The following is an 11,468-nucleotide window of genomic DNA, read 5'->3' on the forward strand; positions in this document are numbered from 1 at the left end:
GCGTCTGACGTGGTTCCCACGCCGTGAGTTCCTAACCATACATATCTCTGATAGTTTGAGGATGACGAAAGCAAGAAAACCCCAGTAACCCCGGGCCCCGTGTTCGGAAAGATCCACCGCCCTCGCCGAACGATTGCCAACCGATCGAGCCACAAAAATCATCTTACAGTTACACCTTTTACTCCCAAAGCGAAAAAAGCCATCCGCCGATAACAAAATTCGTTGCCAACTCGACTATATCACCCAAAGTCCTCCGTAAAGTCCCTGAAATACTGATTAAGTATAACGTCATGATGAAACAGCAACATTCCCAGCAAGAAGACCAAATTTTCGACCTGTTGGGGGTCATGATTCGTCAAGAACGTACGCGATATCGGGTTGTCAACTACCTCCAACGCGAGATGGTGTACGAATGCCAGCAGCAGCAATCCCAGTATGTGGTTGAAGCGTGCGCCAGTATCACTAACAACCAATACGCCGTCAAAAAATCCCAATCTTCGACCTCTCTGCGAGACGTCCAAGGCGACGTTGGCAATTCCAGCCCCCGATCGGCGCGAACGACTTCGGGCCCCTTGAGGATTGAATCTACAGCGTCCCCAGTTTCCGACCGAGCCGTCCAGTTTTCTTTCTGGCGACAGCAAATGTTCGACTGGGCTTGTATGGTGACGGACTGTTTCAGTATCGATCGGGAAGTTGTCGCGGCTAGTTTCAATCTTTTGGATCGATACGTTGCCCGCGAACTATCATCGCACTCGTCATCAACTTGTCCGGATGATTACTCGCCGGCGTTGGTGTCCCCAATTTCGCGCGAAGACTTTCAACTATTCAGTATGACGTGTCTGTACATTACCGTGAAGATTCTCGAACCCTATCCGCGCAAGCTCAGTTTGGAGGCTTTGGTGGACATGTCGCGAGGATTCTACACACCGGACGATATTGCCGTTACCGAACGCGAAATAATGACTGCTCTTTCCTGGCACTTGCATCCTCCAACCGCTATTGGCTTTTCACGAATGTACTGGTCTCTGCTGGCGTCTACGGACGCGACTGAACCTAGCTCTGCGGTCCAAACGACCTGTGCGACGCTGACGGAACTCGCGGTCGCTAACGCTGAATTCATCGACAGTCCGCCTTCACTCGTGGGATTGGCTGCCACCGTGCTCGCCTACCGACTGCCGGCCAATACCAATGCCCATGATACTGATCAGAATGGATGTTCCGCTGCGGTTCACGAAGCGCAGGCTCGCTTGCTGCTCGCCAAACTCGCTCCTCTGGTGGAACCCCAGGCACAACAGTTTCATGCCATATACACGCAACTGGAAGCTTTGTATGGAAATTGAAGCAATCCTTTATTGCCCCCGCTACCTCGAACACTATCATTTCCCACCACGCTACCGCCGCTGTCCTACCTAGGTGGCTGGCATTCGCAAAGTACTGTTTATACCTCTCGCTGACGTTTGCCCTCCTGCCACACAACGGTGGCCGCTCTACTACTCCAGATCGACCAATTCTATAAAATAACAAACAAGAGTTGGCTGCTTTCCGAGAAAATTCTCTTAGAAAGCTTATGTTTGAAAATATGATCACGAATGGAAACGTGCTTTCCCAATTTTTTATGAACTGATATGTCTTTTCGATATATGAGACAAACTTGACGTATGAGACAAACTCCCTCTTCTACATAACGCCAAAGTAAGCTCTGGCTTCCGCTGCCTCGTCCTCGTCCATGGACGTATCTTCCTGGTTTCGTTCCCTTTGCCTTGCATCAGTCAATGGCTGATCTAATCGCAGTTGCCTCCGAATGCATTGTTCGATTTCTTCCGGTTCCGGAAACCGTTGTTCCGTAGCACGATCCCACAAAATTGCATCGTCTAGCCACACAACGAAACTCCCTCCCTTGGCCGGTGGTCGACTAGGTGCCAACGTGATGCTGCTCAAGTCTCCCAACGTGTTCGACATTTCTTGTGCTAAGTAAGCGGCGCGTAATAGCCACCGACATCCCGTGCAGTAATAAATCATAAGGTGCGGTGCCGCGGCATTTGAAACGCGAGGAAGACATTCCGAGGCGGCTTTCGACCTGTTTGCGGAGGAAGTTCTATCCAAGTTCAGAATCTCAGGCTTGCTGCTTTGAGGGCTGCTTTTGGTGCTTGATCTGTCGACTACCTGTTCTCGTCGATCAGTGGTATCGCTGTGACCCAGAAAGCGTGATGGGTCGATGCGATCTCGCACACGCTGCTTCAGCTCTCTCGTATCAGGAAAATCGTTCCCGGCTTGCTGCTTCCACAGAATTTCACTGGAATTACTGCTGTGCAAACTAACGACGAAGTCGCTGCCTCCTGCTGTCTTTAAAGATTTCGCTGTTACCGTAACGCAGGCGAGACTGTTTTCATCGGCAAAGGTCGTTAACAGCTCTTGCGCATACCAAAAACCACGCAAGCTCCACCTTCTTCCAGAGTTGTATTCAATACCGATTTGAAATATGTCAACGGTTTCCGAATCGTTGGTCGCAAGGCAACGCTTCCACACGTTGGCCCTTCCCGGAGCGAACAAACGTTTGTGTTGTCGGGGCCGTAGTAGACTGTAAGAAAAATGGGAAACTTGGAAGCGACTGTCGCTCTTGACAGGAAAACTGCCGATGGCTGAAAAAGAAGTCGTTGAGCCGAACAGCAAGCATAGTATGGGTACTTTGATGCCTCTCATTGTTGTGCCCGGACGAGTATCTGTGTTTCGTCCCTGTAAAATCGCTCGGTTCATTTTTACCAACTGCGAATGCATATTATTAACGTAATGTAAGACGAAACGAATTTCGCTTTTGCCCATCCGTCTGTCCGCCGTTTCGTGGTTTGGTACAGCTAGTTCGGTCTTTTAGTACTGTTTATTGCTAGCTAGATAATGCCGGGTCACACACAGCAGCAATCGCCGTAAAAAGATATATGACACCTGCCGAGTCTCTTATTGAATAGCGGCTTTCCACAACGGAGGAACCAGGTGCTCTGGCAGAGGAATGGTATGGCGGAAGGCATTTTTCAAATGGAGGTCGCTGGTGTACGCTTTTTCGACCCATCCTATTGCACTCCTGGGGACATGAGTGTCAATGTACAGTTTCTTCCTAGGCGTTTTTGGGTCAAATGTATAGTCGTATGAATCAAAGTTCAATGACACCTCGTACTCATCGTCGCCTTTGGCGTTCTTTTCTCGCTTCAGAATGTGACAGTTGACGTTGCCCTCGGGCCAATCAAAATCAGGTTGTTTCCATCGCATCACGCCGAAGTCGCGTTCCCAGTTTGGCGTGAAACAGGTGTTGGCTAAATTTTCTGGATAAGGCCTGTTCTTTTGCTCCTCGACTGTCCGTACTGGCTCAGTATTATCCATTTCTTCGGGGTAGACATATCGATCGGCGCCATCGACAGGTTTCCAATTTTCCGCATGCTGATCCCATGCTTGCTCCCATTCCGACCCATAGTCTAGAAATAGTTCTTCTCCTTCGGCAATGTCTCGTGTAGCAACTACTTCCAAAATGATACCACCCGGTTTGTCGAGTTTAAAATAATCGTCCAGCTCCACAGTGAGCCATTCCTTATGGTGATATGGGTTCGTCGACCATCGCAATTCGACGTTTGTTTTTTGGCTACTGTGGTTGATCAAATTTACCCCAGGGCCATACGGAAACAGAAGAATGTCGGTTCCGCGCGGCTGGAAGCAGTAGTTGACGAATAGGGCTTCTGGTTTTTGTCGCGCAAACGCTTTTCGGCTGGGAAAGCTTTGTAACGGGGCGGGGGCCACAAGCTGGCCTTTGGCGAGACGTCGCGAAGCAAACGCTCCACGGCCCATTTGCGGATCGACTGCCTGCTGGATTTTGATATTGTCAATACACATGCCGTTCTCGAGCAGCCAAGCGGGATCGTGCTTGGGTGCCACGTACTTTTTCCCCTTTTGGTACGGAAAATCGCCGTAGTCGATCGCTGACCACAAAATTAGAATACACGACGTGAGCGGTGTGTTTCGGCAGGCAATATAAACGGTAAACTGTGTATATTGGTAATTTAACTTACTGAGCTCTGCTCCTGCCGTAATATCTTGAATAGCCTTCGACCAGATTCCAAAATAGTGCGAAACCGCTCCGGCGCCGGCGTGCGTCGCCCGGTGCAGACCCGCATTCGTGTTCACATTTTGAGGCATAAGCTTGGATGTACTGACCCCTGGAGGCATGGAGTTGAACCTAGCATACCAAGCGGATGAATTGTGAGAGATATTGGAAAACGGGCGGCAAAAACCCAAAATTCGGTTCTTGTCCATCCATTATGTCGATTGGTTGTGTTGCACTTACAGTGTGGCAAAGCCCTCGCATGCCGCACGCGGATTCTTTCCTTCAAAATCTCCGTTAAAGACGTCTCGCGCCCAGCTGTGTGTCTCGAAATCGGTGCCTTTTGGAGTGTCGGCTACGTAGATGCAGAGATCGGCCATGGATTGCGCAAAGTCACCCTTCTTGATGTCGATGGCAGTGTATAGACCCAGGCCTCCGTGGGGAATGGCCGATTCCGCCAAGAAAAAGCGACAAGACGCAGTGTCTGGCCGGAAACGTAGCGATGGAGTATTGGCAATCAATCTTGGTGCGCTCGTTCTCTGGAGAGTGTTGAATCCGATCAGGATTACGCATACCACGACGAGGACGGAAGCAGTGAGGAGCGCCAACGGCCGTTTCAAAAATCGATAACCATATCGAGCGCGAGAAGCTGTATTGATGGATACCATGACCGCAGTATCTTATTGGGATGACAACAGCCAAATAGGGAAATGCAGGCTGCTATCGGTCACGTCTAATGGGAGTTTGTCGGGTCCCGGCGCGATGCCGTTGAAAAAAAGAGGACAAGCGAACGTTGGTTTCCAATTTTTCCGTTTTTTGCATAAAATGAATTGATTCGCGTTTCTCGCGCGGTTGAGCAACTGCACACTGTATTCTTGGCTGGTCGTGAAGATAAGCGACCCAAGACTGTGCAATGGGGCAATTGAACAGAACAGGATTTGATATGTCCCGGAACCGTTAAGAAAATATCCGTGAATATACTTATGATTGCTTTGAGATTTATATATAGACCATATCCAACCAAACTACTGCTTAATCACGGCCTTCAAGAATGATTTCAAATTTTCTATTTCGCTCCGGGGGTTCCCGTTTCGAACTCCGTCGCAGGATTCTCTGTGTGACGACTGACACCAGAGGAGGCTTGACAGTTTCGTAGTTTGAGAACGGCCCTGTCAGCCTCGCCCTTCCCCCGGTTGTTGGACCAAGTCACAGTGACTCGAGCACCCCTCCCCCGACAAAGTGTTAATGATGGAATCATCCGACCCTTCGACTAGAGCGATGCACACGATTGGTGTCTGTTGACGATATCAGAGAGGGAATCGTAACCGTAGTTATTGCGTGTACGTATGCCGGTCACCAACTTGCTTCTCGTGATCACGGGCGCATCACGCGGACTCGGTCGGGCGATAGCGAACGAATTTTGCGGACCGTCCCTGTCGGGCTATTGGCCCTCACTCCGGTACATACGTGCGGTATTGATTGCTCGTTCCACGAGCGGCTTGGAAGAAACACGCACGGCTATCGAAGCAAATACTAGAAAGAGCGATCTGAACATTCGCGTCGACCTGCATTCCATCGACCTGTCCGACCTCAATACACTGGATCATAAACTCGATGCAGTATTTCAGCAGATCCAGAACGACCAAATCAAGTACGATCGAGTTGTATTGGTAAACAACGCAGGAAGCCTTGGTGCATTGGGTCCGTGTTTGGAAAGTCCGTCCCTGAGCGATATGCGTCAAACGGTGGATTTCAACGTCACCTCGGCCCTTTGGACAACGGTCCGTTTTGGCCGTTTCATCCGTGACGACGAGCGAACGAACGACGCAACCACCACGATCGTCAACATCTCGTCGCTGGTGGCGGTACAGCCCTTCCCGACCATGGCAATCTATTCGGCTGTGAAAGCTGCACGCGATTCGTATCAGGAAGCTTTTGCCCAAGAATTGAATGGTGATACAAACGTTAAATTTCTCAACTACGCACCCGGTCCTCTGGAAACAGACATGGCCAACGAGTTGCGCAAAGATGCCAGACTGGATGACAATCTAAAGCCGCACTTTCAGAAAACATTGATTGATCCGAACGCTTCTGCCAAGACGCTAGCTCGCTTGGTTGCAGAAAACTCGTTCGAGAGCGGCAAACATATTGACTATTTTGATCTTCAGTCCGAATCCTAGGTCGAGCATTGTGGATTGGATCTCCACCGCCTGAAACTAGTGGGAGTATTGGAAAAAAATCCGCTCCAATTATTCAGCCTCAAAATCCATATAAAATTTTCTCTGTGCAAGTGTGTTTATAATGACAGTATTGTTGATTGTGAGGTATTGGGCGGCTTACAGTTTACTTTAAGCTGCCTAACAGTTAGGAGAGACTGAAGACTCGATATTATGACGGTCGGGAAGCTGTTGTTACGTTGTCTGACTGTGAGTATGACAAGCCCGGTCTGCGCAGTTCCAGAAACAGTGTCAATTATGCTGTCGTCTGATTTCTGTCCTACGACGACGCCGCCCCGGCGTGCGTAGTGCTCACATTCAAAAGGAATCCATTTTGTGGAACCAGTACTGTACTTTTCTGTATGTAGCATTTACGAAGCGTTTTGTACTAGACTGAAATCCGGCGCACCCTGTGTTTCGAACTGGGCCCGGACGCTGGACCCCGACAGAGCGCACACATCTCTCTCTCAACAGGTACGAGACGCTTTCCTCACCATGACGGCGATTCCGCACCGATTCATCGGCGTTCCCTTTCTCTCTGTTAGTGATCTAGGTTATCCTTCCTCTCCGCATGTCTTTCTAACGATCGTCTTTCTATTATCTGCCAATTCATAGCCGAGAATCGTATAATCGTAGTTTCCATCATGTCGTACAAAGCCGGTATCGAAGAAGCCATTACGGACCTTAAGGACCGCACGGGTTCGAGTATGATTGCGATTCGCAAGTACATGCAATCCAAACTTCCCGCCGATAAGAAGTGGCAGAACGCTGTCTTTCTGTCCAGTCTCAAGAGCGGAGTCGCCGCTGGTGACTTTGTTCAGGTCAAAAACTCGTACAAGATCTCGGCCGACTACAAGAAAAAGAAGGCTGCCGCGGTCAAGAAAGCTGCTGCTCCCAAGAAGGTCGCCCCGAAGAAGAAGGCGCCTACCGCGAAAAAGAGTACGGCCGCGAAGAAGAAGACCACGGCACCCAAAAAGACCACCGCGCCGAAGAAAAAGGCTCCGACCGCCAAGAAGGCCACTACGGCACCCAAGAAGACTGCCACAAAGAAGGCCACCGCGCCGAAGAAAAAGGCAGCCACCGCCAAGAAGCCGGCGGCGCCCAAGGCGACAAAGCCGAAGGCTGCTCCCAAAAAGAAGGCAGCCTCTAAGAAGGACGCTGCTCCCAAGCCAGCTGAAACCAAATAAATATTTGGCTTGACTGAGAGCTTGCACTCTAGCTGTGCCTGACGCATCCAGTGTCAGTATAGCAACCAAAACCGGATTTTCTAAAATCCACCCAACCCACAAAGGCAGTCAATTGTATCCTCTTATTGTACAATCAAGCAGTGAACTTCTTTTTGCGTATCTCTTTTTCTTTATTTGGTCATAATCGTTTTCTATTAATAACTATTACCGGTACGAGGAAAGTGTGCCTGTACACGTTGTTTTCCTATCGGCTTACACAGTCAAAAATTAAGTATCGTAAGAAACCTTGAAATTGTGTACAGGTTTTATGAATAATTTACAGTATCGTATCATCACTTGATACTTGACGAAATGATAGTAAAGACAAATGGTTGTGGTGCCCACAACCATTTGTGTGTCACTAATTCATACATCCTGCAAAAGTAGGGAGGCACGCCATGGCCAGATACACCGTCTCTTTTACCCATGGATGAGTCCTTGGTGGACAAACTAGCCGTGCTTATACGGAAGGGTAGAAAACATGGCTATTTGAATCTATGGTGGGTACGTCCTGAGGTCAAAGTATAACCATAAAAGGAATTTGACCACAAACAGATACAAGTCTGCATTCCGAGATATTTGAATGATTCTTTGGTTGTGTGGGTGGATTTTAGAAAATCCGGTTTTTGGTTTGAATGCAGGGGTCATAGAGCCTCGCGGTGCATCGAGTAGTCTCTCAGAGACACTACATTGTTTACGAGCGCTCGCCACGAATACGACGGGCAAGCTGAATATCCTTCGGCATGATCGTCACACGCTTGGCGTGAATTGCGCACAAGTTCGTGTCTTCGAACAGCCCCACGAGGTAGGCCTCAGCGGCTTCCTGCAAAGCGAGGACCGCCGATCCCTGAAAGCGAAGATCGGACTTGAAGTCCTGGGCAATCTCACGCACCAGGCGCTGGAAGGGCAACTTGCGGATGAGAAGGTCCGTGGACTTCTGGTAACGACGGATCTCACGCAGAGCGACGGTTCCAGGGCGATAACGGTGGGGCTTCTTGACTCCTCCGGTAGCCGGAGCGGACTTGCGGGCAGCCTTGGTGGCAAGCTGCTTGCGCGGCGCTTTGCCTCCGGTGGATTTACGGGCGGTTTGCTTGGTTCGGGCCATTTTGACGGTTTTTTTTACAAGAGAAGAGTTCTTGAAATTTGTGAGGTTAAAGTGTGTGGCTTCCGCCGTAGTCAAGGAGCGTGCGGTTGCCGATCGCACCGGTACGTTCTGTAGAAATGAACACAGTGTGTTGAATTGAAAGTATGGCGCAGGTATGGTGTGTGATAAGTAGCAGCCGCGCCGAGACAAACAAACTTTGGTTTCTACGACAATCTCTGTAGACAAGTACTAGAAACCCGTTTGAACGAGCATAAATCTGCACCGGCAGGCCACCAGACATCGTTTCAACGTAATATTCTACGTAACCATTTTATCCCAGGAAACCTACGGCCTGTGAACCACCGAGACGGAGCACTCACAATTCGCTCTCGGCAACAACCGACAATCGTCTTACTCACAGTCAATACCGAAAACAAACAACAGCCAACATGTCTGGACGTGGTAAAGGAGGCAAGGGTCTCGGAAAGGGAGGCGCCAAGCGTCATCGCAAGGTCCTTCGCGACAATATCCAGGGAATTACCAAGCCCGCTATCCGCCGTCTGGCCCGTCGTGGTGGTGTGGTACGTTTACTGCTAGAATCTGTCACTGCCGAACTTGCTCTCCAATCGAAACCCATCGCTTACTTTTGTTTTTCTGGAACCTGTCGTTTCACAGAAACGTATCTCTGGTCTGATTTACGAAGAGACCCGTGGAGTCCTCAAGGTCTTCCTCGAGAACGTCATTCGTGATTCCGTCACCTATACCGAGCACGCCCGTCGTAAGACCGTCACCGCCATGGACGTCGTGTACGCCCTAAAGCGTCAGGGAAAGACTCTTTACGGATTCGGAGGTTAAGCTTGCGCTTGATCCTCGACTTTGTGGCTCGTCTTTAAAACCTTGGAACGATTATATACAATCACCAACTCAAAAACCGGATTTTCTAAAATCCACCCAAACAACCAAAGAAAGTTTGCCGAACTATGCTGATGGTGTGTGTAGGAAAATAAGTCACAATATATTGAGAATACTTCACTATTCTAATATCACTAGATGTATACATTTTTCCTGATTACTCCTGCCTGCGCTTAGATGCATGTATTAAATACTATAGATTCGGCAGTTGCTACGACATGCAGTGGGTTTTGTAGCTTTTACGATTTCTTCCCACTTGAGTCCTTGGGAGGGCCTTTGTCGTCGTCGACTCCCTCCTTATCCTCGTCTAACGCCTTTATTTCCTCTTCCATAGTATCGTTCAAAACACTTTTGCTATCCACATCGTCTTCCGTGCTTGCCTCCTCACCAATATCGTCCACAACTTCGTCTTGACTATTGCTGGTGGTAAATTCGGGATCCTTATCTTCGTCTACGTCCATTTCCGACGTGACACCCATGCCCACATCAGTCTCGACAATATCCATGAGCGCTTCAATCTGCCGCTGCCGATCCGTACGAACAAAGACGCGTAACTGGTCGACCGGCCCTAGCTTCCCTCGACTGATCCGCAATGTCTCGTCCATATACGTCGTTTCAAAGTCACCCGAATTAATGAATTCGCCCAACGGCAAGTTGATACCGGCGACGTCTTTACCGTCGGGATCGAGGCTTGTACTCTGCCCTGCTACGTTGAGAACAATGCTTGTTAAAGAAAGCTTGGTGAACAGGGGAATTTCCGATTCAATTGACGCCTTGTGCACGAGAATTAGTTTGCTTTTGCTCACTTCCAGCGGATTGATGTTCAAACTTCTCAATTGAGGAGGTAGGTTGTCCAGCAGCTCTTTCAACTGTGCTGGTGGCTGATATTCCAAAACATGGTCAATCCGATCGATCACGTCGTCATCGTTGGTAGAACGGATACGTTGCTGCACCGTCAAGTATTTGTTGGCAGCTTCCGAAATGGTCTCCCGAATCTTTTTGATCGGATCTTGTGCGAAGGATGGGAGTCTCGTCGTATCCACGCCATCCGCATTGGTGGCGGTAGAGCAGACCAGTGTCCAATCGCCAATGAAGTCCCGTTTGTATGATTCGAGAGCCGGAGGCTGGGCGAGACTTTCGAAACTGTCCGCGGCCCGTTTGAGTTCGTCCTGGGCACTTCGCTCCACCAGCAGCAGTCCGTGCTGTTGTTTCAGTTGTTCCGCCGTGTCTACCAGGTTTTGCCGGGCAACTTCTTTCGCAACCGGCATGCCTCGTATCGTGCTGGAAGACGATTGCTGCAAGAGCAGACTTTGCCTAGGTGCTCGGAAGGACGTGGGATTGGTCGTAAAACCGGACGTCGCGACGAACAGGGCCGCGAACGAAAGTATCAAGCCGACACGTGACATGGTGAAAGTTTGTGGGAACTGTTACGGTTGGCAGGAACTTGATTTAGCACGAAACAATATTGCTTGGTGCTCCCAACTTTGGTTCGATTGCTTCGGATAAATCGCCTATCAAAGGATTGGGTTGGTCGAAGGGATCTGGAACGATCCACTTCGAAGTTCGTTTTGCGAGAGTCGACAACGCTGTGGAATGACGCGAGAATTCGTTCGATAACAACTCACTCACGATGGAGTACCGTTACAGTTAGGTTACCGTTATTTTATATTGTGGCACACTAGTCAATTGTCTTTTTAAGATTCCGTAGTAAATTTGGATGATTCCAAGCTCTGTTTTTTTTACCCTTAGCAAACGCATACAAAGTTGGACCTCTTGTGGAATCCAAGAGTCTTTACCTTTTCCTACGAAGTAACTGTGACGTCCGTGACGTGTTTTTCGACTTTTTCGTCCAACTTCGTACGGAGCAATTCATTGTCACCAACTCACAGTCATGCATATGGAACCATGCCCAAAATCCTCGGAGCAATTACGCCACTACGATGAAC

The 11,468-nt window shown here is 49.4% G+C and overlaps 8 protein-coding genes across 8 annotated transcripts; 4 read left to right on the forward strand and 4 right to left on the reverse strand.

Moving 5' to 3' along the window:
* Positions 1–290: 290 nt before the first annotated feature.
* Positions 291–1,340, forward strand: dsCYC2 (predicted protein; the record flags this gene model as incomplete). The annotated part of the gene is made up of 1 exon (XM_002179247.1): positions 291–1,340. The coding sequence occupies one exon, from the start codon at positions 291–293 to the stop codon at positions 1,338–1,340; it is 1,050 nt and encodes a 349-aa protein (XP_002179283.1).
* Positions 1,341–1,677: 337 nt separating this feature from the next.
* On the reverse strand, positions 1,678–2,700 carry PHATRDRAFT_34957 (predicted protein; the record flags this gene model as incomplete). Its single annotated transcript, XM_002179463.1, has 1 exon — positions 1,678–2,700. One exon carries the CDS (start codon positions 2,698–2,700, stop codon positions 1,678–1,680), a length of 1,023 nt encoding a protein of 340 aa, XP_002179499.1.
* Positions 2,701–2,920: 220 nt separating this feature from the next.
* Positions 2,921–4,752, reverse strand: PHATRDRAFT_45293 (predicted protein; the record flags this gene model as incomplete). The annotated part of the gene is made up of 3 exons (XM_002179464.1): positions 2,921–3,962; positions 4,053–4,219; positions 4,328–4,752. 3 exons carry the CDS (start codon positions 4,750–4,752, stop codon positions 2,953–2,955), a joined length of 1,602 nt encoding a protein of 533 aa, XP_002179500.1. The 3' UTR covers positions 2,921–2,952.
* Positions 4,753–5,383: 631 nt separating this feature from the next.
* PHATRDRAFT_45294 (predicted protein) lies at positions 5,384–6,264 on the forward strand (the record flags this gene model as incomplete). The annotated part of the gene is made up of 1 exon (XM_002179248.1): positions 5,384–6,264. Exon 1 carries the CDS (start codon positions 5,431–5,433, stop codon positions 6,262–6,264), a length of 834 nt encoding a protein of 277 aa, XP_002179284.1. The 5' UTR covers positions 5,384–5,430.
* Positions 6,265–6,474: 210 nt separating this feature from the next.
* H1 (histone linker H1) lies at positions 6,475–7,646 on the forward strand (the record flags this gene model as incomplete). Its single annotated transcript, XM_002179249.1, has 3 exons — positions 6,475–6,510; positions 6,693–6,774; positions 6,916–7,646. The coding sequence occupies 3 exons, from the start codon at positions 6,475–6,477 to the stop codon at positions 7,485–7,487; spliced, it is 690 nt and encodes a 229-aa protein (XP_002179285.1). The 3' UTR covers positions 7,488–7,646.
* A 574-nt stretch (positions 7,647–8,220) lies between these two features.
* H3-1a (histone H3) lies at positions 8,221–8,631 on the reverse strand (the record flags this gene model as incomplete). Its single annotated transcript, XM_002179465.1, has 1 exon — positions 8,221–8,631. One exon carries the CDS (start codon positions 8,629–8,631, stop codon positions 8,221–8,223), a length of 411 nt encoding a protein of 136 aa, XP_002179501.1.
* Positions 8,632–9,000: 369 nt separating this feature from the next.
* On the forward strand, positions 9,001–9,644 carry H4-1b (histone H4). Its single transcript, XM_002179250.1, has 2 exons — positions 9,001–9,191; positions 9,286–9,644. Exons 1-2 carry the CDS (start codon positions 9,060–9,062, stop codon positions 9,463–9,465), a joined length of 312 nt encoding a protein of 103 aa, XP_002179286.1. The 5' UTR covers positions 9,001–9,059; the 3' UTR covers positions 9,466–9,644.
* Positions 9,645–9,669: 25 nt separating this feature from the next.
* Positions 9,670–11,041, reverse strand: PHATRDRAFT_45297 (predicted protein). Its single transcript, XM_002179466.1, has one exon. It carries the CDS (start codon positions 10,926–10,928, stop codon positions 9,762–9,764), a length of 1,167 nt encoding a protein of 388 aa, XP_002179502.1. The 5' UTR covers positions 10,929–11,041; the 3' UTR covers positions 9,670–9,761.
* Positions 11,042–11,468: the final 427 nt, after the last annotated feature.

Source organism: Phaeodactylum tricornutum, chromosome 6, assembly GCF_000150955.2.
Source record: "Phaeodactylum tricornutum CCAP 1055/1 chromosome 6, whole genome shotgun sequence".
Lineage (NCBI taxonomy): Eukaryota > Bacillariophyta > Bacillariophyceae > Surirellales > Neidiaceae > Phaeodactylum > Phaeodactylum tricornutum.

Bases quoted from the DNA above. Each gene is read 5' to 3' on its own strand.
- H4-1b (XM_002179250.1), top strand. From the start codon at position 9,060: ATGTCTGGACGTGGTAAAGGAGGCAAGGGTCTCGGAAAGGGAGGCGCC. The intron at 9,192-9,285 runs GTACGTTTACTG...GTCGTTTCACAG, and splicing joins TGGCCCGTCGTGGTGGTGTG to AAACGTATCTCTGGTCTGAT.
- PHATRDRAFT_45297 (XM_002179466.1), bottom strand. From the start codon at position 10,928: ATGTCACGTGTCGGCTTGATACTTTCGTTCGCGGCCCTGTTCGTCGCG.